The sequence below is a fragment of the Notechis scutatus genome, chromosome 2 (assembly GCF_049901735.1).
Source record: "Notechis scutatus isolate UNSWTSFEM ecotype Mainland chromosome 2, rNotScu1.2, whole genome shotgun sequence".
NCBI lineage: Eukaryota > Metazoa > Chordata > Lepidosauria > Squamata > Elapidae > Notechis > Notechis scutatus.
In genome coordinates, this window is record NC_142010.1 from 43,383,079 (window position 1) to 43,409,450 (window position 26,372).

Sequence of the window (26,372 nt, forward strand, 5' to 3'; positions counted from 1 at the left end):
AAGACCAACACAAGAGTTCAAGTTTAATTTCTGGTAGGAAAATAAGGTAACAGTTGATGAGGAAATGTGCCCAACCATGCCAGAGTATCTATAGTGAAATATCTAGCAAGTTTTCGGAGACCTTGGAAATTGACTGAAAAATTAAACTGGGGGCTATTGCATGCTAAATGTACACATGGTGTTCCATCCATCCCCAGGTTCTGGACCCATCTCATCATACAAAATACCTTCCCATATTCCAAGCCATTTATTGCACATCTCATTTTATTACTGAAAGCGCTGGTTGCCAGTAATCTTCCACACTCCTCCTGACAGATTTTCCTAATAATAGTTTGGTATCCTATCATCCATACATAGTTTGCTTTGTAAGCAAAGAAACAGTTCATAATATCATACAATATCAAACAAATCACATCCTTCCTGTTCTTAAAACAGATAACTGGATTTATAAGCCTGGAAAACCTCATTTTCCAATTGTATGTCTCAACTGTGCATGAGAAATCCACACAATCCAACATATCATAAAGAAGATAAAACAAGATTAAAATGTTAAACCAAATAAAAGGACCAACTAGACTAGAGGGATTTTGAATCCATTCAAGGAAGGAAAAGGCAATGCTGAAATGTGACTACGGGTCAGGTATTTTAGTGTCTTCATCCCAACTGAAGGACAGTTTCTTTTAAGAGGCAACTCAGAAATGACATAATTCCATTTCTGCATTACTGTAATTCCTCTTAAGTCTTAGAGCCCTTCCAGTTATATACCCACTGCTGGATGAAACAATATTACCCAGAATTAACAAGATGGCCTTATGTTTGGGAATTACAAAAGGATGATTAGAGGAGACTGAAACAATCAATCTTTAATAAGAAAGGAATTTATCGGAGATCATCTAACTGTACAGAATTTAAGATCCCAGTGGCTCTGGCTGTCCCATATTCATAGTCCCTTCCAAGAAAATTAGAATTTAGGACACAACGGAGAGATGATCCTCTCTGAAGACGATTATACAATATAAAATATAAATACACTGAGAAGGGTAACAGGTGGATAAGCGTAGCAGCAAAACAACGATCCAAATCCGCTCGGGGACAGAGGCTTGCTGTCTGCCTGCTTGCCACCGGTGTGCGGTCCATCCCCTGCTGCCAGGCGCCCCTGAAGCTTCCCCTCCGCCGCCGCTGCGCCTCGCCTTGGCTTCCCCAGCCGAGCGACGGTTAACTCGGCCCGCATCTCTGCGTAATGACGCGCGGGAGGCAGGCAGGCAAGGCTTGGGTGGGGAGAGGAGGGCGAGCGCGAAGGAGGTGGGCAAAGCACGAGAGCAGGAGGCGGAGAGGAGCCGAGCAAGCTTTTAAAGCGACAGCCGAGCCTCCCCTTCGCCCAGTGCTGAGCTGCGGCAGGAAAGGCAGCGCGGGCAGGCAGAGCGCCGACGGCAGCAGGCGCCGGGACTGGACTTGACTCTCTTCCCCGCCTGGCTGCTCTCCGCCCCTGGGGAATCCTCGCCGACCGCAGGGGGAGGGGGCGCGGAGGGACCCTGTCGGATCGGGCGCTTCTCTCCTCCACCCATCCCAGCCCTGCCCTGCCCAGCCCAGTCCGCTCCTTGGCGCCCTCCTGCGCCGGCTCAGCCCCTTCTCCACTCTCGCCGCGCACCATGCTCGGGCCGGGGCTCCGCGGGGTGCAGCCGCTGACTTTGCCGAAGTTGCCCTGCTGGTGCCTGCTGCTGGGGTGGCTGTGCTGGGCAGGGACGCGCGGCCAGGAGATGTACGCGCCGCACTCCATCCGCCTGGAGGGGGACATCACCTTGGGCGGTCTCTTCCCGGTCCACGCCCGGGGGCCCAACGGCGCGCCTTGCGGGGACATCCAGCAGCAGGACGGCGTCCATCGCCTGGAGGCCATGCTCTACGCCCTGGACCAGATCAACAGCGACCCCGAGCTGCTGCCCAACGTCACCCTGGGCGCCCGCATCTTGGACACCTGCTCCCGGGACACCTACGCGCTGGAGCAGTCGCTCACCTTCGTCCAGGCACTCATCCAGAAGGACACCTCCGACGTGCGCTGCACCAACGGCGAGCCGCCCGTCTTCGTCAAACCCGAGAAGGTGCTGGGAGTCATCGGCGCCTCGGCCAGCTCCGTCTCCATTATGGTGGCCAACATCCTCAGGCTGTTCCAGGTAGGACGCGGACTCGGGCGGCAGCTCCAGCAGCAGGTGGCTGGCCAGAGCCGAGCGCCGGGCTGGAGACCCACGGCTTTGATGGAGGTGCGATTGCACCGCCGAAGAGAGAAAGAGAAATCGAGCTTGCGCGGGAGAGCTCTCAGCTCGCATTTCACTGACAGGGTGGTTAGGAAAGGTTATTTAAGCCCCCTCCCCCTCTGGCCCTGCCGTTCTCTGAGGCGAAAGTACTAACTTCTTCAGGGTGCAGGGAATGCAGTGGATCCCCAGGCTACCTGCCTGCAGTACAAGTCCTCCGGTTGCTTTCGGGCCCACGCTCCTATCTCCAGGTAGTTTTGGCTCGTCGAACTGCCTTCCTGATTTCCCTTTTGCTGGCTTTCCCATTCCCGTGCGCTATCCCTGCGAAAAGCAGAGCATTTTTCGAGGCTGCCTCCCGGACTGACATTTCCTAGGCGTATGGCTCCGGGTTCAAAAAGCGATCTGGACCGTGGCGTTCGCGCGTCAAGGAGTTACTGGGGATGGAGACCGGTGAAAAGATACGAAGGGATGATCGCAAAGTGGTTCGCGTTCAGCTAGCTAGAGCGACCACTTGGTAGAGAATGCGGCGGGGGTTCTCTCATAGCGTTTCCTTCCCACCACAGAGCAGGCAGGCAACTGCCATGGTTTCTTACTGCAGTTTCTAGGGAATAGGCCGCCTTCTAGGGTTACTACGCTTAATTGCTCCAAGGGCTTCGGGAGAGCTGAATTCGGCCGTTCTTTTAAGTTAATGGCGTTCCTTATTCTCCTTAACTTCCCTGTAAGCATTTGAAGGAGTGGGGAGGGAATATTGAGTGAACTTCGGAAAATGTCGTCAGCGACGCGTGCTGGGATACTTCCTCAAGGGGCGTGCAAATTGGCTAACCAGCGGAGCGCTCAGTGTACATTCCAATGCACAGACAAAATGATGACTCGAGCGACCAGGAGAGCAATTAGCCCATTCAAAGTGTCTTATCTAACAAGTCACTTTGTTAGCGGTAGATCTTCTAATGGAAATCCAAACCTCTTCCCTTCAGTGCTTCCCGAGCTTGAACTGTTTCTCTGGCAACGTAGCCAGCTTAGCAAATTGCTTCTATAAAACGCTGGAGTCCGGGAAGAAGCGTTTTGCCGCTGCCTGCAACGCCTCCTTCGAAAGAAGCGAACTGGGAGGAGCAGGGCGCGGGTTGCAGGGCGTGGGATAGGTGGGGCTACAAAACCTTTATTCCACGTGGCTTGTCTTATTATTTGCGGCCGACAGCTGGTGCCTGGCTTCTCAAATCAAATTTTCCCCTCGGGGGCTAAGATTCCGCAATTGCGTCGAAGCAGTTGCCAAAGGAAGCGGTTCTCTTCCTCGGAGACTCAAGTCTGCGTCGCAGTCTGAGGTGAAAAGCACGCTGCCCCATACTTGGAAATAACAAGCTGTTCGAACAGTTGCCCTACTGGGTTCAGTACTGATTCTTCCAAATCAGCTGCTCTTGAGCCTGCGTTTTAAGTGAGACGACTTTTCATTTTGAATTACACTCCCGCCCCGCCCCGCCACAGAAGCTTTCTGAGACTCAGAGAGTCCGGCGTCGGAACTGAGACTGGGGGATTTTGGGGAAAGATTGCCAGTGTGCGCCGAATTTGCTCCACGCTAGGCGGAGAGCGAGAGTCTGGCTTCGAGTCCTTTGAGGAGCAGAAAAAAAGAGAGCGCTTTGGGCGGGCGAGGAAAGGCAGCCACTTGTAACCTGTGCTGCATAGCGGAGCTCCGTCGGAGAGGCGCTGTCCAGCTCCGGGGTTCTGAATCCGTCAGGCTCCTCCGCTAAGTTTCTCTTGCTTTTTCGTCACCTTCCCTTCCTCGCCTCGCTCCTGAACACCTGGTCTGTCCGGGGCGGTGACCCGGGGAGGCCTCCGTTGCGCAGGAGAGGCGCCTTGGTTCTACAAGGAAGAGAGAGGGCAGTATGGCTCTTTGTATTCTCTTTGATGTGGCTTAAAGTAGGCGACTTTAAGACTTGTGGACTTCAACTTCCAGAGTTCCCCAGCCAGCTAGCTGGGGAATTCTGGGAGTTGAAGTCCACAAGTCAAGTGGCCAAGTTTGGAGAGCCCCTACCTTAAAGCAACAGAGGGAAGAGCTTGAAAATGCTTCCCTTTGCTGCTTGGTCTTGGGGCTTCAGGATCTGGTGGTCTGTCTGTGCATGTTTTCTCTGGAAAATGACTTGGCTGGCCTCATACCATTACACAAGCAATATTTGAAAAAACTAATTTGGGGATCTTGCATTGATCCAATCAGAAGTTATTATATCTTCCTTAAGCCAACAGCCTTGGGCAGATTGCATGCAAAATAGGACTAGAGTCTGTGTGGTTGATCTCACACAATGATTGATGGATTGATTATGTGCCACCAACTCTCAGGAAGGTCTCACAAATATTAATTGTTTAACTAGTATCTGACCAGAACAAAGATAAGGATTTAAAACAAGGCCACAAATTTATTAATAATTCCATACTGGTTAGTGGTGTTTGAGGAGTTCTGTAATCCTTCCAAGAGTCAGAGTCACCTGGCCAGATGTCTTGGGACACAACCAAATTTGTTCCTAGACTTTGGCCACCCTTTCTGGGGTTGATAAGTTTACATCCTCTCAAGACCAAAGTGACCATTCAGTCCCAAGCCCAGTCATAACTATTCTAAATGATCTCCTCTACACTACTTACCCAAATACAAATGAATCAGCCACATTCACACATACATATTAATTAGCCCTGCAAATATCCAGTGTGGAATAAGAAAGGATCCTAGAACTGGTGTGTGTGTGTGTGTGTGTGTGTGTGTGTGTGTGTGAGAGAGAGAGAGAGAGAGAGAGAGAGAGAGAGAGAGAGAGAGAGAGAGAGAGAGAAAACAGTCAAGGTGGCAATTACAGCTGTGTGATCAAAACCCGATCCTTTTTCTTTATGTATTGATGTTGCATGCACCTTCCAAAGGGACATGTTTATACAGTGTTGCAGGTACCATCACCTTTCGTGCCCCCCATGAATGCTGCTGTTTGACAAAAACCTGTCAGGTCCAGATTGCAACCAGCTAATCTCATACTGAAACAAGAGCAAAAACAGCTCTTCCTCCAGTCTCCTGTTCTTTCCATGTAAAAATGAAACAGTTTCACAATGGCCCCAGAATTCTGGATATTGCCTAATGTAGCTTAAGGTCAAGCAGTTCAATTTCCTGTTCCTGGGAAATTTTTGTGCAAAAGATGCTGAATGAACTCTGTTCTCTTTGAGTCCCAGGTTACTTTGGTAGAACAATGACATGAAGGAACAGAAAATGCTTTCTGGATTGTTCTGACAGATTATGAATATTTTAAAAATCAGGTACCCATTACTGTAATTGGAGGTTGATGTCTTGTCATTATTTTCCACACTCAATTCTTGAAACCCTGTGCTCCCTTCCCTACCATGTTTGAAGAAAAATGAGAAATAATTGACAGGAGGCAAAAGATGAAATGGAGCACTAGTACTAGAGAACAGCTGAGTGTTTCGCTGGATGAGACAAATAGATGTGGAAGAGAAAGGAAAGATCTTTAAATGGGTCTTTAATTTTTCTATAGGCTTTACTAGATTTTGGGGTCAACAGTTCAGGTTAGACTTGTCAAACTCACAGCCCACAGGCCAGATGCATCATGCACTGGTGACGCCCATGCCCAGTTTAACAAAGAGGAAAAAGTTGCAATATGTCACATGATGAAGCTGTGACAAAGTGAGTTTGACACCCCTAGTTTAGGTAACTATGAAAATAGTTAAAGAAAACCTTTCAAATGTAATTTTTCCTTGAAGCTATAACTTTCTAACTAGACTTGAGCAAACTTCTCAGATTAAATATCAGTTACGGGATCTCTGCAGTTTGGGTATAAGGTAAAGATATACATCATCAATAATTTGTGATTCAGCTTTGTTTCTGGATAATTCAACCATCCAAATTCAATTGGACATCCCAAAACTGATGCAGAACTTTTCAGAGAATCAAAACTATAACAGACAGTACATATAACACTCCGACCCCACCAGGGGTTACTGTACTGTCTGTACTCATCACACTGTGCTTTGGAGCCTTCCTGCTTTTCTTCCTGCTGTGTCTTCACATTTCAGAGAAAAATGAAAAGAAATTGCCAGGAGGAAAAAAGTGACATATAGCACCGTCCTTGGAGCAGCCGAATGTTGTGTTAGATACAGGACAAGCAGATAAGGTGGGAAGAATGACAATGGTTTTTAATAACAGTATTGCCATATATTATGTCATAGTTTGGAGTTTAGCTGAAGGAAGAAGCAAAGGAAATCCCAAACAAGACTTTGGTGCCTTTCCCACCACATTATCTAAGCAAGGAACTCTCATGTCATCTGAAGGCTCTTCTCCATGGCTTGGATATAATGGATATACTAACTATCTGTAGGCCTTTATAATAATTGTGAGATCTGATGTTGAACAGGGGTTAACATTGATGAGTGTGACATAAAACATAGCTATCAGCCATTCTTGGAGATACACATACACATTTGTCTTGATCCCTTTAGAAATATGCGGCATCAGTAAATGAGTTGGACTAGAACAAACATTGTAGTGAAAGCTTCCATGTGCTTTCCAAAGAAGTGGAGTTGGTCATTCATTCTGCCACAAGTCATGCAGTGTGGAATCATCAAGTGATCTTTTGAGAGCATGAAACTTTTTTCAGATTCTAATCTGGAATTGAAAAGTTCAATAACACAGATCTTTCCAGAAAACTGAGTCTTTTTTTTAACTGGATATGGGTATGATAATATCTCAGTTTAGATCTATATAAAAAGTCTTTCAATTTTAGCAGTAGAATATTTGATTTAGAAGCAGTTCTAGTCTGTCCAATCACATCTCTTACCTGTAGCTGTTGTCTGAGACCATATTGCTATTCCAGATTTCCTCAACTGTGTCCCCAATTTTTCATTTACAGAATTGATTTTCCTAGGTGAAAACTTTGCCTGCATCTCTTTGGTTTTCTTACCTGTGTATGGTTATGAAAATAATAATAATAATAATAATAATAATAATAATAATAATAATAATAATAATAATAATAATAATAATAATAATAATAATAATAATAATAATAATTTAATTGTGGAATGATTGTTAATATTGTAATTTTATATTTTTATTGTATACTGCCCAGAGTCATATTTTGTGAGATGGGCAGCTGTATAATTATGACAGATAGATAGATGACAGATAGATAGATGATAGATAGATAGATAGATAGATAGATAGACAGACAGATAACATGGGACATGGAAAACAAATCAATTGACATTTGAACATGCCATTAGATTACATCATAGGATAAATGATGGATGGAGTGTCTGTATGACAGAACTGCTGCTGCCAAAGTTCTTTTGGAGCTAACATATATAAATATTGTAATAAATATCCTAATAAATAAATAATGCAAGGTAATTTTTTTCTGCATATTTTGCCAAAGTTTTGTGAGTGTATTGTGGCTTTCTGTTCATATTTTTATTGTAAAATAGATAAGATGTGGATGTAGAACTTACTTGTACTGTATTTTAGAGTAGTTTGGAGTTCCATTTTTTCCCCATCTGAATACTTATACTTTTAATTGTTAAGCAATACAAATCATCCTCTACAGTAATTCTTTGATTGCTAGTGATCCATAATACAATGTTGTTTCTTCAGCAAATTGAAGTATAACTGTCCTTGCAGCAAATGCTTATGTCTGTCTGCCTGCCTGCCTGCCTGTCTATCTATCTCCTATTATTTATCATATAAATCAATAATAATGCAATAATATTACTATATAAAGTAAAAGAAAACAAGAAAGCTGAAAGTGCAATAGAAGGAAAAGAGCAAAAGAAAAATAGGAAAGAAAGAAAAAAGATATAGAAATGTAGTTTCTGATATTTACAGCAGTCATAACCATAATTATAACTTTCCTCTTGCTGTTTGGTTACCATACAGTTCTCTTCTTTCTATAATTTATCTTGTCTAATCATGAAAACTATAAATCATATTTTTTCTGTTTTGTGAGAAAAAAGTCTCTAATAGGTTTCCAGTCAGCAATAAATGTAGAAATTGGCCATTCCTTGATTTAAAAAGTCAATTTAGCTATCTCAGCAAGTTCCATCATATTCACCAACTATTCCTCCATCCTGGGTGCTGTTGAATCTTTCCATCTTTGGGCAGAATAATCTCATTGTAGCTTGTCAGTAAGATAAATTTAGTGCAGCTACATATGCTATAATTTAATCCCAAAGTAAGACATAAGGAAACTCCTTCTGTGAAGTTACAGAGTGATAGAGTATGTAGCAAAAATCAACAATTGTAGCTTTATTCATTTTGTTAAAATGATTTTGGGGGAAAAAAACCCAAAGCATTCTAGAAATTAGGACAAAAGTCAAAAGCCTCTTGCACAAGAAATAGTTTTGGAAAAATGGGAAAACAGAATTCCATGCAACATTAGGTAGAATGGAAATGTCAGCTAGCTATGTACTTCAGAAAGAACTTATTAGAAACCCAAACCTTTATGTGGCCTCTGGGGTGGAAAGGAAATGTTTGTTTTACTTTGTAGCATGTTATGTTGACATTTAGCAGACATCCAGGAGTCTACATCTCTTATGCTACTAAAACAGACAAACTATCAAAGAAAGAAAGTACCAATTAGCATGAAAGTTCACAATAATAGTCATTCTTTTAGATTGTGCTGCAAGCCTATGTTGACTGCACTTCATTTTAGACTGAAAGTCACCAGCATGTGAGAAACTACAGATTACAAACAGTTTATGTTTTTCAGTTGCACTGATTCAGTAAGCCTGACTATATGTCAAAATCCTCAGTCAAAATCACCCTTTAAGCTGCTAATGTTTCTAATAGCAATAGCAATAACATTTGGACTTATGTACCGCTTCACAGTGCTTTACAGCTCTCTCTAAACGGTTTACAGAGTCAGTATATTGGCCCCAACAATCTGGAGCCTCATTTTACCCATCTCGGAAGGATGGAAGGCTGAGTCAGCCTTGAGCCTGGTGACATTCGAACTGCTAAATTGCAGTAAGCAGAAGTAGCCTGCAGTACTGCATTCTAACCACTGTGCCACCATGGCTCTTATCACAGCTCTCAAACTACCTTTGTTCTGAGAATCACGGGCATAAATGTCCAAGACGAGATTGACCTTCTGGGAATGATTGCTTACAGCAAAAAAACAAAAATCATAATAAAATAATTAATATGATTTATTTCCCAGTTTACCATAATTTTATGAAAAGCAGGGGATCCTCCCTCTCTTCCTAAAAAATTCCATTGCCTACTTACTTAGCCTTCATCATCTGCTTTTAAATTATAAAAAAATTCCTTAATGCAAGTTTTCATTAAAAATGCTTTCTTGTGCTTTGTCTTTTTCTGTGCTTCATGGATATATGAATGGTAACCTGTATATTGCCTTCATATTACATTGAAATTGTTTCCTCTAACACAGTTGTTCTTAACCTTGGCAGCTTTCAGATGTATAGACTCCAATTCCTAGTATTCCCAACCTAGAATTAGGATCTACGCATCTGAAAGATGCTAAAGTTGAAAAACATTGCTCTAACGTGTTTTGAAAGTATTTATAATACAGTATCCTGCAGCTTTTGAATGGATTTGCAGCTATTTTCGATTGAGTTCTCTTTTGAGTTTCTCATCATTCTACTGATTTGGTACACCCTAGAAAATATGCTGCAGCTCAGAATTATATCTTGCCCTAATTTTTAAGCCATTATATTTTTGTCAGTTTTCCAATCAAATGGCAATTAAGGATCAAGACTTCACATAAAGAGTCATGGTGGTGCAGTGGTTAAAATGGAATATTGCAGGCTAACTCTTCCTACTGCCAAAAGTTTGATCCTGAAAGGCTCAATGTTGATTCAGCCTTCCTTCCTTCTGAGATCAGTAAAATGAGGACCCAAATTGTTGGGGAAAATATGCTGACTCTGTAAAGTATATAGCTTAGAGAGGGCTATAAAGAGCTGTGAAGCAGTATATTACATACAGTATATTATAAGTCGAAGTGCTATTACTATTTATTGCTATAAAGGTAGCACTTACCTGATGAAGATGTTTATATTAACCGGTGAATATGCTGCTGAATGAATTATCCCAAAATGGGGATGGGGTGGGACATTCCGTTTTTCCATTCCTTTTGGCATTTTTTTCAAAGGATGTCTGGAGTTCCAGGAAATTCAATGAGGCAAATAAAGTCTATGATACTAATTTAGTAAGTGAAAAAGGCTGTGAAAAGTATGTTTGACTTCATTAGCATCTGTTTCCCTGCAGTGTGAATAGGCGAATTGGAGGAGTTTGAATTATTTGTCAGGGCTAAAAAAACTAGGACATTATGCATTTTCAGAGTTTCTAATTCTAAAAATTCTCTACGGTATAAAAACCATTCCCTGTTTTGTTTTATTGCACTTGGTGGTGACTTTTATTCCTATTTATTTGTTCTGTGAGCAGATAGGAAGCTGATTAGTTGATGCAACAAGCCACAAGATAAATTCTATAAGGAAAACAGAGGTATACATACATACATACATACATACATACATACATACATACACACACACACACACATACACACATACACACACATACATACATACATACATACATACATGTTGTGGCCCCGATTCCTGAGCCTATGCTGTCAGAGGAAGAGGACCTGGAAGATGAGGAGGAGGAACTGGGAATGCCTTCCTCCCCAGGACCTTCCTCTCTGGCAATGCCTTCCTCCCCAGGACCTTCCTCCCTGATAATGCCTCAGGTTCCATCAGACAACTGAGAGGAACAGCCTGAGATTAATCAGGAGGAAGGCATATCGGAGCAGCCACTGACAGGGAGTAAAGAGGAAGAGCGTTGGCTCGATCCTAAGCAGCGTCGTAGGGAGAAACGTGAGCAGCAACGTAGGAGGCGTGAGAGGGTCAGAGAGTGAACTGAGTCATTGAGCCATTGAGTCATCCCACAGGGGATAAAAGTGGGTGTGTTTTCTCCTGAAACTTTGTACGGGACAAAGTTTAACCTTACTTCAGATTTTCTTTGTGGACTGCCTTGTGATTTTCTGTGAGTAAAATTTTATTTACTATCAGTTCGGACTTGGCAGGCAGGACATGTTAGAATGGCAAGAATATTATCAGTTCCAAAGAATTAACTCTGTGAAGTCCGAGCCAGCTTGCCTGCCTGTGTTTGTGTGAGTTTGTACTCTTTCATCTTTTGGGAAAGAGGAAAGGCGAGACAGAACACATACATTCATACATACTCAGAATTGTATTGTTGGAAACATGCAGAAGAGGCCTATATATAACTCATACAATTAATACAATTCATACCTCTTAATTGTGATGGGGTTACCATTTAAAAGCCTTCCTTATGTTTGGACTATTATATAATTTCCACAACTCCATGTGTTTAGCACTGCATCTCTCTTATGGGAAATTCTACATCTTGTTGAATTTCTATTTCCACTGAAAAGTCCCACAGGCAAAAATAGGAGGCAAATGTAATTTCTAGTTCATAGTGAGAAAGAAGAATATCTCCAAGAATTTCTTTTTTCTGTGCAAAGAGTATTTCCAGTTTAAGAAATGCAAACCTTTTTGTCTCTTTAATGCATTGTTCTGCTAGAATGAAATCAGCAGAACAAACAAAATGTACATTAACGATGAACTTGCAAATATATCATGTGCAATATACCTTGAAGGATCTGGAACTGTAAAGTTATAGAGGCACATACTTGATTGGCTTCTATGAAATACACTTCTATTAGACTCCATCATTCTGTGGACATTGAATGTACCTCCAAGGATGGCTTAGTAGACACAAGGATAAAGTCACAAGTTGTATGTCTCAGGGCTTTAGGAAAGTCCGGGATTGGTTGTGAATATCTGAGCATTAAATACTTGAAGAGTGATGAAATGTAACTTAAGTCAGTATGCTTTATAGCAGTGGTTGCCAACCAGTGGGCTGGGGACCACTGGTGGTCCGTGAGAAAATTTTGGTTGTCCACAGAGAAATGTCACCCCCAAAGCACCTCCCAAAGCAATTAATCCAGGCTGCATGGGAACACAAGGCTGTGCTGCCTACATGGCCCATGGGGACACAAGGCTTGCATCACTTGCATTGTGAACAACATGAGGTAGTGAGGGGAGGGGGAAAGGGCAGTGGGAGGGGAACTTGCCCCACTCGCCCCACACACCTGGCCTGGCCACTGGGCTGCTTCTTTCCACTTCTTTCTTCTTCTGCTTTTGGCTGCACACAAGGAAAGCAGCAAAAGTCTTTCTTTCTCTCCCCCAAATCCCCCCAGAAATGAGTCTTGGGACCCTGCAAGGCATCCTGCTCCAAAACGCTGCACCAGCAAAGACTCATTTCTGGCAGAGATTGGGGGAGAGAAAGAAAGACTTCTGCTGCTTTCCTTGCATCAAGCCAAAAGTCTCTCTCTCTCCCACTCCCTGAGAATAGAGATGGAGATGGTATCCTGCGATTCCAAATAAAGAATGATCGATCGGTGGGAAAACAGGGTGGGGAATTTTCCTGCAGACTTTTTTCCTTCAGCCACCATCATATTAGTGGTCTGCGGGATTTAAAATTATGAGTTTGCTGGTCCCTGAGGTCCAAAAGGTTGGCAACTTCTACTTTATAGGAAGTCCACTGCAATTATGACCAGATTTTCTGTTGTTTAGCAGTTAAGTGAGTCATACTCAATTCTCCCCCCCTTTTTTTTACATGATTAAGCAAATCATTTCAGCTGTTCAGTGAATCAAGCAGTTAACTGAACCCGGCTTCATCCATTGATTTTGCTTGCCAAAAGGCAGCTGGGCAGGTTGCAAAAGACGATCATTTGACCCTGTGATGCTGCAACCATCATAAATACATGCTGGTTGCCAGGCGTCCAAATTTTAGTCATGTGACTGTGGGGGTGACTGTGACCATTGTAAATGCAAGAACTGATTGTAAATCACTTTTCTCAGTGCTGTTTGTAGCTTCAAACTATCAGTAAGCAAATGGTTGTAAGTTCTTAATTTATGCAAATATCAAGACTTTTGCAGTCCAACCTCCAGTCCATGGTCCGCAGCATGCCAGAAACTGGGCTGTGCAAACAAGAGAAGTCCCATCCATGGGATGCAGGCAGCACATGAAACCATGCCGCCTCCAGTCTGCAGAAAAACCTCTGCACGAAACCAATCCCTGGTGCCCTAAAGGTTGGGGACTATTGCAATAGAGCATCATTCTTATCAATCATTCTTATCTTCCTATGTAAAGGAATATTAAAAATAAGCTCAAGGAAGAGTTCCTAGAAGTTCTTCTTCTAGGTCTAGTGCTCTACAGATATAAAAACACTTAGAAGTCTCACACTCATCTGAAATCACACTCATTTGAAATCTGGAATTTAAATCAAGTGTCTCAATTGTACCCTGGTGGCCCTAATTTCTTAACTACATTTAATGATCTTGTCCTAAATTCTTACAAGGTCATAATAATGGCCAACCTACTCATCTTTTCACGATGTACAATATTTCCTAATTAAATGTGGCTCCAAACATTTTGCATATTAAAATTGTCATAAAAATAATGAACCTTTAGAGAGTCCCATAAAATGGAAGATATTGTGTCTTTCCTTATGAGGATCTTTAGATTTTACTGTCATTCTAAGTTAGCACCATCAAACCCAAGAAGCTACTACCATCAAATCAGTCTGATAGTTCATCAACTTCAGTAGAGTACTACTGGAAGCAACTTTTCAGTTTTCATACATGTTTCTCCTTTGCCTATAGGAAAAAAAAACATTTTACATGTACTGCTGATGTGTTCTGTGTTGCAACAAAACTCAGAAAGAAACAGATATTCTGTGTATATAAATGTATTAGCAACAGTGTTCCCAAGGGTAGGTAAAAATATCAAGAGGATGGACATGATCATATCGACATGGTATCCATCAATTATTTTTACTATTATTTATTCCCTATCATCCAATCTACCCTGACTCCTCTTGTACTTAATAAGACATAGCACTTAATTTATCTTGGCTGATCTCAACAACAACAGCAAAAAAATAAAAAATAAAAAAAAACCACCCTAAACATTGAATCTGATTAATATTGGAATAGGAATATGGTCATATTAACTTGGATCTCAAACTTTATATCCCAGAAGAAATGACAAACCACATCCACCAGAGAAAAGTACTTGTCTATGTAATCCCCAAAGACTGATTCAGTTTAGGGAAATTAAGAATAAAGAGAAATAGACAAATTTTTAGCAGAACATTTTGGGGATGATACAAGGGTTACACAGTGAGGAATGGCGATACCAACTCAGTGGGCAGAGCTGTGATTCTGTTTTTTCTCTATTTTTAATGTTCTTGATATTGTTAAAGGGTGTTGGAAGATTTATTTTCTTGGCTTTAGCTGTATTAAACAGCTTTAAGGCATATATATATATTAATGTTTATTGAAAGTTTCAAAAAATATTTTTTTAAAAAGAGAAACATGTTCTCACATTTTTGCAACGTTTTCATAGCAGTGTACATTTCTATTAGTGTCAATTAAATTCATTTGCTACAAGTAAATCTATAAGTTGTTTCCTAAATCCTTACTTATTTATGTTATTATTACAATTATAATACAATATTTATTTAATTATATTACTTTACATATATATATTTATTTATTTATCCTTATTTCCATTTTCCTTTGTTGTTTGTTTAATCAATTTCACTAGACATCTTTACTTCCTTTTTATACAACCATTTGTACCATATATTCCAAATTGTAAAAAACTCCCCCTCTTCCCTGTTTTTTTAGTAACATGGTTAGTCTAACCATTTCTGTGCATTGGTGGATTTTATTAGTTATTGTTAAGGCATATATTTCTATTTTCATATGTATCTTGCCTCTACATGTCATGCTCAGGACGTACACTGCCCACCCCATCTCTGCTTAAAACTGGCCCACTCTCTGTGAGACCAATGTGAACCATTGGCTCTCTCAGTAGGCAGCAAGGACTGAATATCAACCTGTGGTGAAGTCATGGAGAAAAACCCGCTTCCCTTTATATTGAGTTTTGCTCTTATTTGTATTTTAATCTTGTTCTTGTAATGTTTGTGGCAGTCGGCTACTAACCACATGCAATTGCTCTTGCTTCCCCAACTTCCGTTATATCTTTATGTCAGGAAAAATTTCTCTATCTTTGGGCCATGTAAGAACTGGGACAATCTAAAAAGGAAAAATGGCAAACTTATCTGGTTATTCTTGGATTGCATGGAAATATTCAACTATTTACAAAGTCTGCACTACTATTACTGTTAATTTTCTCATCACTCCTTATCACCCATCCCCTCCCACTTGTGACTGTATGACTATAACTTTGTCACTTGTATCCTAACAATATATATTGACTGTTTCCTACTATGATTTGATTGCCTATGACTATTATTAAGTGTCGTACCTTATGATTCTTGACTCTTGATGAATGTATCTTTTCTTTTATGTATACTGTGAGTATTTACACCAAGACAAATTCCTTGTGTGTCCAGTCACACTTGGCCAATAAAGTATTCTATTCTATTCTATTCTATTCTATTCTATATGCCTTGTACAGATGATCGTTAATGAGTGTATTCCCACTGGAATTTCTGTAATTGTGGTATTGCTTGTTTCTTGATCTAGGACTGTGAATGGGGTAGTCTGTTCACAAGTGTTGGAAGAAATGTCCATCTGGGTTCAGTTCCAAGTGGGAGGAAAGACACCGGAAACATGGAGACTGCTTGGAATGATGGACAGGACCACATGATTTTAGGTCCTGGGCAAAAAAGCACATGGGTGAAAGAGGGGGAGAGATTTATAACTTCTGTTGAGCTTTGAACTTGCTTCCTGTTCCTGTGGCAAGAAATGTATCCTGATTGGTTGTCAGATTCCCACAGGGCCATATAGGGGTAGCTTAGTTGAATCTTGCTGGGTGGTGTAATCTTCCTGGGTGCCATGTGGTGAGATGGGTATAGGGCTAATCCTTTCAAGTCCTGATGGCAGTGGTAGGATTCAATTTTTTTTACTACTGGTTCTATGGGCATGGCTTGGTGGGTGTGATGTGGCTTGATGGGCATGGCAGGGGAAGGATACTCCTGGGGGAAGGATATTGCAAAATCTCCATTCCCTCCCCACCCCACTAAACTGCTTTCCAGCTCCGTTCTCCTGTGCAGGGCAACAAAAGAAAACCCAGCTGATCAGCTGGGATTCAGGAGGCAAAGAACAGATGGGGTGCCAGAGATGGTATTTGCCGGTTCTCCAGAACTACTCAAAATTTCCACTACCGGTTCTCCAGAACTGGGCACAACTTGCTGAATAGCACCTCTGCCTGAGGGCCATGTCTTAATCCCATCACACTGGAGCTGAAGGGTGGGCAGGGAGATGCAGGAAGCTGCTTTGTCTTTAAAAACATATTTCTCCTTATCTAATCCAGGGAAATATAATATTCTGCCTTTTTAATATTTCCTAGAATATTTCATTCTTCTAGGAGACGGGTGGGTGCTAACTTTCTACCCCGGAAGGTAAACATAAGAATTTCTGATTAATGCTGAAACCACTAATTGCAAAGGCTGCCATCACAGAACAATATTTCCTTATGTAAAACAACATGGACAATACAACTTTGAAGTATAACCTTGTGTCTGGCAGGATATTGTCTAGGGCACCAGCTTGCTAATTACTGAAAAATGAATTTTGTTGATAAATGGCAAGATAAAATTAACTTCTATTTTCTTGAGGTATTTTTTTCTCACTCAAACCCTGAAGTGAAATCATGGCTTTTAATATCTGTCATACAAGATTAATAAGTTATATTTATTCTTTAATTGACCTGGATATCCAAAAGTGCATTGCAAGGGAAGAAATGAAAAAAAATGTATGATTATATATATATATATATATATATATATATATATATATATATATATATATATATATATATATATATATATATATATATATATATTGCTATACACAAAAATGTCCCTGTCAAGGGTCAAAATGTCTTCCTATTTATCAGCACCAGGAGGAATTGAATGTCTTTTTTTTTTTTACACATTTATACTCATTATGAACTCAGTTAAAATTTTGCCACAAAGAAGTACCCAAGCAGAGATGAATAATTTAGCTGAATTAGAAAATGAATAATGTATAACGTTGGTTACTTAAGCTTTAAGGCTTAAAGGGATGTCAAATGGAAAGGTGCATAGTGGGTTGTCATGTGGTACCCAAAACACAGTGCTAAAGTCTCATTCTGTTGTTGCTTGACACTGAAAGACATAGTGTATATGTTTGCGAGAAGTATATTTCTGCTGGTCCTAGCTACATATTAGCTTCAACCCTACCAATTTGTATGTAAAAGTCTTTGAGGCCTCTAGTAAATTTATTTTCTTAAAACCAAGGAAAATCCCCAGTTGAAGTGATGGTTGAAGAAAGTGCCATTTTGAAGCAAGAAAGATAAGATAGATTTTTGTCCATAATTTTCAAGCTAAAAGACTCTTTAAATGAATCCTAAGATAGTACTGCAAATCATATTACATTTTGCTCCCTCTTCTCTTGAGATTACATTGGTAAACTGAACATAGACATCTGATTTGAGATCTTTATTTCTTTGTGAAGAGATCTTGAAGAAACTGACACAAGGAAAAGAATAAAGCAAACAAAGAAACAAAGGAACATATGTTATGGTTGTTTCCACCCGAGTCTTTTGTCACATAAGAAAGATGAGGGTTTTTGTTTTTAAGATGACCAGATTAATGCTTGTAACACTTTTGTGTTTTCCTTCCATTCTTCTTTTTTCCCCTCCTTTCTCCAAAAGAAATTAATAACACTGAAAGGAGATAATAGGTGCACATTATATTTTAACTGGCTTGAAGCACTTTTGTGCAGACCACCAAGACATATGAATGCTGGAAGAAGAATAACTTCTGACTATATATCTTCATGAACTTGTCTTTAGTTGTATTACCTTTTCTGACAGAAACATGGACCAGGGTTGTCTTCCACAAAACTCTAGGATTCTACAAGAACTTGATGGATTTCCACAAGATCCTAAAGAATTAAAAAAGTTATCTCAAATGAAGGCAATAGCAATTGTTTCAAGAAAAAGTACTCATATCCCAACTGCTGAATATTAATTTATTTCACAAATGAAGATAAGTATACCTGTCCCAGAATAATGTTGAAGGATCCAATCTGGGTTGGGCACCAGGATCAGAGGTTGAATATTCTGAGCTTTAGGACTCGTCCTGGGACCCATCCTCAGGGAACTTCTCTCCAGCAGAGTGTACGCTTTGGGCTACTCGATGTGTGATATTGATATGGTGCTTGTTGTGTGTAGCTTTTTAGAGGTTGATTGGGGTGTTGATGACTGGCTATTAAGTTGTTGGCTGTTGCTTCCATGTGCCGTCAAACCCTTGCTTCCCATAGTACTTGATAAGCTGGTGGTAAATCAGCACTACTATTGACTGACAAGGAGCCGTATCCCAGGCTTTAATCACTTCCCTTAATCTATTTGATAAAAACATTAATATCTCACGTAATTGTGAAATGAAAACTTTAATTTCTGTATATCTGAGGCATCATTTTTGCTGTCAGATGTCCATTTAGCGAACCCAGAATAAGAAAACACTCAGGAGAATTGAATTCCCCAAAGTAAAACTTTATTGGATATACATGTTGGTACTGTAGAAACAAAACCAGCTCTGGTTTTCTGCACAAATGCTTGCCCAGTTAAACGATCTTTTCTCCTTCTCCCCACTCCAGGTTGATCACTTTGTTCAATTATAAGATGGTCATTTGTTATGAGAACTGTTCATCTCTTTCTCAAGCACCTGCAGAGGTGACCTTGCCAACTCTAAGCTTTCACGATCTCTGCATATATTCTCCACATTCCATCTCCCTTCCCCCCACCCCAGTTCATTGGCAAATTGAAAAGCATTAGGTTTGAAAGAAGCAAAGCGGTTCAATCTTGACATTTGCATTTGCCCTTAATATTCACATCTCTTTTTCTAAATTTCAAAGTTTAATCTGTACATGTGCGTAAATAAATTTCAGTAGGAATGAATTCCAGTGCATTGCCAATTTTCGATCATTAGAGCTTTACTTCTTGATCAGAGATTCTGGGATTTTTTCTTTTAACTAAGTTTGAAAGCTCCAGTTATTGACATCTGCATTTCACAAAGCAGGTAATGAGGAAATTTCACTGAGCACCTACTTCCTCTTCAATTCTTTTTTATTTTAACATGGCATTGCACCTGTCCTAATTCCACAGTCATTTGCTCTTTTATGAATGGCTCATTTTCAGCTGTTGGCCCGAGGTGATAAGTGGGAAAAGAACATGGCGAATGAAGTTAAAAAGGAAGAACCTAATATAACCTCTAATCTGATGTTATAATCAGCTTCCAATTCCACTTATTTGGTATATAGGGTGAATCCATGGACCTCTGCCAAACATGGGGGCAAGGGAAGTTGACTTACGTTCTTGCATCAGCCATCATGATCATGTGTAATCATAGCCTTTGTTTGATGATGCCACTGTGTGACCTTTTGACACCATCATGATTGGTTATGGATGCCAGTGAATCTTCTATGGGTGGATTTGGGGGGGGCGTGTTTTGGTGTAAGCATGAAGTGCAAACTCAGCCTCTTTGATTTGTAAACTAAGCTTCATGGCTTAATGGAATTTGCATAAACCAAATTACTTCAATAGAAAGAGTTTGAAAGTAAACACAATGTATGAACTGAGTATTGAGATGCTAATTTGGTACATTTGGTTAACCTCAAATGTTTGAATGAGTGGAACAGGCAGACACTCAGGCTTATTATACTAGACTTGTAAAAGAAAGAACTATTTTGGGAATTTTGATGCATGAAACAAAGGTTTGTGGATTGTCTGCAGAAAGGATGTGATGTTGTTTTGAAAGAGACAATAGGTTGTATTGATAATGGATGCTTAGAAGATTTGTTTTATTATCCACCAGGAACAGCTGTTTTTATTCATCAGGTACACTGCTAACTTTATAAATGGAAATGAGGCAATATAAAAGTTACTTTTTAATAATCTTTTGTCTGATATTTCTTTCTGTGTGCATTACAATTTTAGTTTATCCCTTGATGCTCTAAATGTCAGCTTTATAGTTGCTACAACTCACAAACAAAATGCATTGTTTTCTTTCCTTTCAGAACAGATGGTTGTTTGCTGAATTTTCTGACTTCTCTGATTGGCTTCTTTTATATCTATAACTATAATTATAACTAATTAACCAACAAGGCTGGGTTTATTCATGTAAGCTCTTCACATATTAAGCTGAACTTTGTTCAGTGTGTGAACTGAGCCACTCTTTCAATATGTGAATCAGTTCAACTGAACTATGTTGCTATTTATATACTGTGAATGAATATGATTTTTGATCATGTGAGGTTTGTTTCATCCATGCATTTATTATCTTAATTTTAGTTAATCATAACCATAAAAACATAGCAAGTTTAATAGGGTTTTCAATAATGGCTGGTTAATCAACTGGGCTGTATATTAATTTATTTTAAATATAGTTTATTAAAAAGTAGGATATTAAGACTTGCTATATCATGCTATTTTAAGAATAACTGTCCAATTATAAATTTACAGTAATACTTTTCTCTTTTCATTACATTAAGATTGCAGTTCAATAACACTTTAGCAGGACTCTTAACAATCATATTAAAGATTCTCTATTATACATTTGGGGACTTCTTTTGGGCAAGCAATGTCAGACCAAAGATGGTTCCATAGAGAGGAGTTGATGGCCACAGTAGAAAGGGGAGCCAGTGAATGACTCTGCTCTACAGATTTCCTCTCCAGAATAAGAAGGGAACCAGGATTGCCCACAAGTGCTCCGTAAAGAGACCTTTCACAAGCACAGTGAAATCATAAAACAGTGATGTCTAGAGAGTTTTAGATCTCTGGGAGCCAGGAAAAAGTCATATTGCTTAAGCTTCAGTTTGACACCTTTGGCCAGATCTTTCCTCCATCACCTTAGGAAATTGCTTATTAATGGGTTGTTGTTAAGAACCTTCAGAAGGGCAGGTTTTCTTCTATTCTTGATGAAAAAGTTTTTAAGTAACTTTAAGGACTTGAAAAAGAAAATGTTTTATTTTTGAATAAGCAGCAAAAGGATGAGTAGAATGTTGATTTTGGAAAGTTATAAAACAGTTTTAAAAATCAGATGGAATTGAAAGACTATTTTCTGTTGGTTTGTGTGTGTGTGTGTGTGTGTGTGTGTGTGTATACATACATATATACACACACATACATATATACATATACATATATATATACATACACATACACATACACACACACACACACACACACACATATATATATGATATGTACATATGATAATATGATGTACATATGAATACACACACACACATATACATACGTATATGATAAGTGGGGACTTTGAAGTTTAAAGAGTTCAAAGTTTACAATGATAGAAGAGACTCATTAATTCAATGGAGCAATATAATGGAACAAGACTCAAACACTATTATTAATATTGTCTGCTACCATAAAATGGGTTTAAAAGAAGCAACAGAAGAGAAACCGATTTTACTGAATGAAACAGAGACTGAAGTTGACTCAAACATGGATCTGAAAATGGATTTAAAAATGCCAGACCATAAGAATCATGTGGAAATAAATGCCACTGGAATGAAACTGGATGTTGTTTTCATAATTAAAGTGGACATACATATAATAAATCAGAAGAGGAGCCTGGATAGCTTTTTTATCTTGGATTTACAAAAGAGAAATGTTATAATAGTATCATACTCTACATAAATGACCTCTGCAATCATATTAGGAGCAACTGTGTTCTTTTTGCTGATGATGTAAAGCTATTCAACACCACAGACAATACTGCTACCCTTAAAAAAGACCTCGACTGTGTATCAGAATGGTCAAACAAATGGCAACTTCAAATCTCAACAAATAAATGCTCTGTCTTACATATTGGCAAAAAAAATCAGAAAATAAAATACAAGCTGAATAGTCAAGACCTTGTTGATGATCCAAACTCTGTCAAGGACCTTGGAATACTCATCTCTAATGACCTAAGTGCTAGAGCCCACTGTAACTACATAGCCAAAAAGGCATTAAGAGTTGTTAACCTAATCCTACATAGCTTTTTCTCTGGTAATATCACACTACTAACTAGAACATACAAAACATTTGCCAGACCAATACTTGAATACAGCTCATCAGCCTGGAACCCACATTACGTATTTGATATTAACACAGTTGAGAAAGTCCAGAAATATTTTACAATATTCTACACTCCTGTACTCGTTGCAGAATACCTTATGCCACCAGACTCGAAATTCTAGACCTAGAAAACCTAGAACTATGCCGCCCTCGGTCCGATCTAAGTATAATATATAAAATCATACATTGCAATGTCCTACCGGTCAACAAATACTTCAGCTTCAACCATAACAATACAAGAGCAAACAATAGATACAAACTCAAGGTTAACCGCACCAAACTTGATTGCAGAAAATACGACTTCAGCAATAGAGTGGTCAATGTCTGGAATATTCTATCTGACTCTGTGGTTTCTTCCCCAAACCCCCAAAACTTTAACCTTAGACTGTCTACTATTGATCTCACCCCTTTCCTAAGAGGTCTGTAGGGGGTATGCATAAGCACACCAACGTGCCTACCGTCCCTGTCCTATTGTTTCTTTTATTTTTCTTATATGTACTCATATCTTGTATTCATAACTATGTTTATCCTTAAACCTATTATCTTGTGATTGTCAAATCAAATGAATAAATAAAAGGAGTTTCCGCAAGGAGGCAAAAAAAAAAAAAAGAAGATAAGAAATCAACTCATAGGACATTATTTGAAGAGATTAAGCATCAGGCTTTTAAGAAGTAAACAGGAAAAATATAAAATGGATTTATTTGATCATGTTTTAAATGCATATGCATATATGCTCTTAATGGACCCTCCTTTTTCTAGGACAGTGATGAGATTTAAAGTTTTGTTTGGAGATTACAGATGAGACATGGATAGACATTTCTTCTGCTGTATTTTTAGAGAAGGTAGTAAATTAGAAAGTAGTTAACAGGAAAAGAAAGGAATATAAAACTGATTAATATTATTAAAAATAAAATATGTTATTATTTCTGGTAGCTCCTAATAGACTTTTGCTGATTAGGACTGAATTTTACAATTTGTCTATTGGTAAAAAAAATGAGATATGGAAAGAAGATATCTTTTTACTAAAATATCAGAGAGAATGGTGAGTTACTGAATTTGTTTGTGCTTGTCTGGAGAGGAGGGGTAAATAATTTTTTGCTTTTTTTTCCTCTTTTTTTTTGTTTTTTTACTTTTTATATTTTTAGTGTATGTTAATTTTTATTTTTACATTTCTAAACAATAATATAAAGTATTTAAAATTCTCTTATAAATTTAGATAAGTAACCTTTCTTAATTATTAATCATTTAAATTAATAATCACGTATTTTAAGTTATTGATTAATGGCTGGTTCACATGACACACTAAGCTAAAACTAAATAAATCATATTTGTTTATCCATTTATTTATTTGAGGCTGCGTGACTCCAAAAAGTAATTGGGTCACTCTATTCTTAAGATAATATATAATTTAAAAAACAGGATTGCCCAGGCAAGAACACATAGATAGCATCTGGAGAAAAAAATTCCAAGGAATGTATAAACACCTTAATTCCAGGCCTAGGAACTAAGCCAAGGCTTAAGAAAACTTCTGGAAAACTTCTAGAAATTATAAAAAATGGAAGACATTCATATGTCTGTGGAGGTGCTATTCCAGAAAGCAGGAACTGAGACAGAGAAGACGTATTTTCTTAATCCTGAAAGATAACAATATTGTAGATTGAATGCAAGATGTAGTAGGTAAAACAGCCAATTAAATGCCTGCCATGCAGAAAACCTGGGGAAGATTCTTGTCTTCTTTCTATGCAATGGCAGCATGACCTTCACAATTTTATTAGTTGAGGTTTTTTTTAGCTTTGTGAATATTTTCTATTACGCATTCCATTTACTATGCATGTATCATAGACATGGCATCTTTTTAAATTAAATAATTCCTTGGAGACCATACTAAAGGAACACTGAATATTCTGCATTGGCCTAACGGTAGGAAGACATTGTTTGTATTCATCAAGAAAAAAACACAATAGTATTTCCTCAGTTGGCTGAACTTAATCAAACTATTCTATCTAAAGCATTTTAAAAAGCTAGACAATGAATTTAGCAATTATCCTCCCCTATTTTTTCCTGATTTCTATTGACCCATTTAATTGTCTTAGAGATTACCTTCCTCTCATTTATCTAAGCAGCCTATTTAATAAAATATATCTAATATTTTACCATATACCTTTCCCCCAAGCTTTGTACTAAATTATGTGGAATTATAATAGCAAAACAATTGTGTAGCTTTCCAAAAACATTACAATTTCAATGGGCATAATGTTGGCACTATATCAGAAAAGGTTTCAAGCATATAAAAGACATCTGGCTACAGTTATGTATTTTATGAAATGCAACAAAGAGGAACGATACTCCAAAATGTTTATACAATGTCCAAACTTTGTGACTGCAATATATGCATCAAGATTGTTCTTTGTATTAATAGTAATTATTTGAAGGAAAGAAATTAGATTGCTGTAATTAAAAGCGTACTTCTTTATCTTTGTATCTTTGTAAGTGTGTGAGTGTGACTCTAGTTGATAAATAGAAAACTATCTTATTCCCTAGACATATATATATTATAAATATTGTTTACAGAATGGAAAACCCTTAATTTGAATGCACTTCTCTTCCTGGAATCTCTAATGGGACCAGAAAAATCTGAAGTCTGTCTGAAGAAGAACTGCCAGCATAGAAAATGCTGAACTAGTGGCCAATGCTTCAGTTTGATATAAAATAGCTTTCCTGATGTGTTTTTTAATCTAATAACACAATAAAAGCCTATGTACTATTCAACGGCACAGGAAATAATAATGAATAGAATGGAATGGAATGGAATGGAATAGAATAGAATAGAATAGAATAGAATAGAATAGAATAGAATAGAATAGAATAGAATAGAATAGAATACTGTATTGTCCAAGCGTGATTCACCACACAAGGACTTTCAAAGAACATTGTATTAAAAATTAATATAAAAACTTTCCCAATCTGGCTATCAGGGTATAAATATAATGTAATATAATAATTATAATAAAGGGGAAAAAAGAACACATACAGCCCAGGACAAATGATCAGAAGCTGAAGCCATGTTTCACTAGGGATTACGTATTAGATAGCAGGAAAGAGGCAGTCGTTTAGTAATGGGAAAAATGCATCTACTAAAGATTGTTAAAACTATCTAAAATGTACATGAATTGTGTTTGATTTGCTTTGTGACACAAACTAATCAATATTCACAAATCATTTTATAACTGGGACAAAAGACAAAAAACATTTTTTAAAAGTAGGAGAAAATCCAAGTAAAAGTGTTTATTCCTGACTTCAGTGAAATCCATTAATTAGCTTATAGTATGATATAACATGTTTTATTTGATTTCTATTTAAGATGAATGGGCCTATCCAAACATTGGTAGGCAGCAGATCAGAAGACTTAATTCTTAAATTACCCTTTTTTTAATGCCAACCCCTCCCTCCACTGGATTGTACCATTCGTTTATCTTGATGTGATTTTCTAAGGAAAAGAAAGGGATGAACCTGTAGCTGCCTTATCTCCAGTTGTAAGGTGGTAATTCCCTAGGTTAGAGAAATAACAGTACACTCTCCATATTAGATCATAGATTAGATCATTGATAGGAAATATGCTCAAGCATAGAACCAATCAAGAGATCCAGTTTGGTGTAGTGGTTAAAGAATCAGGCTAGAAACTAGGAGACCATGTGTTCTAGTTTGGCCTTAGGCACAAAGCCCATAGATCGGAGGTATCAAATTCACAGGCTGTGGGCCGGATGCATCACGCACTGGCCATTCCCACCCCCATTTTAATGAAGGGGGAAAAGTTGCAATACATCAGATGATGACAACGTGACAATGTGAGTTTGACACCTCTGTCATAAATAGTGATCAATAAGCCA

At 38.8% G+C, this 26,372-nt stretch overlaps 1 protein-coding gene across 3 annotated transcripts in view; it reads left to right on the forward strand.

The window, feature by feature from the left end:
• GRM7 (glutamate metabotropic receptor 7) overlaps positions 1-26,372 on the forward strand; it is a 532,166-nt gene that overhangs the window by 43,421 nt on the left and 462,373 nt on the right. For 2 of the 3 annotated variants that reach the window (XM_087954615.1, XM_087954617.1), the window contains exon 1: positions 612-2,168. The exons of the other annotated variant lie outside the window; for it this stretch is intronic. In XM_087954615.1, coding sequence (XP_087810741.1) covers positions 1,650-2,168 — 519 coding nt within the window. In that variant the 5' untranslated portion in view covers positions 612-1,649. Of the gene's footprint in view, positions 1-611; positions 2,169-26,372 lie in introns of those variants that run through there. 3 annotated transcript variants of the gene reach the window in all.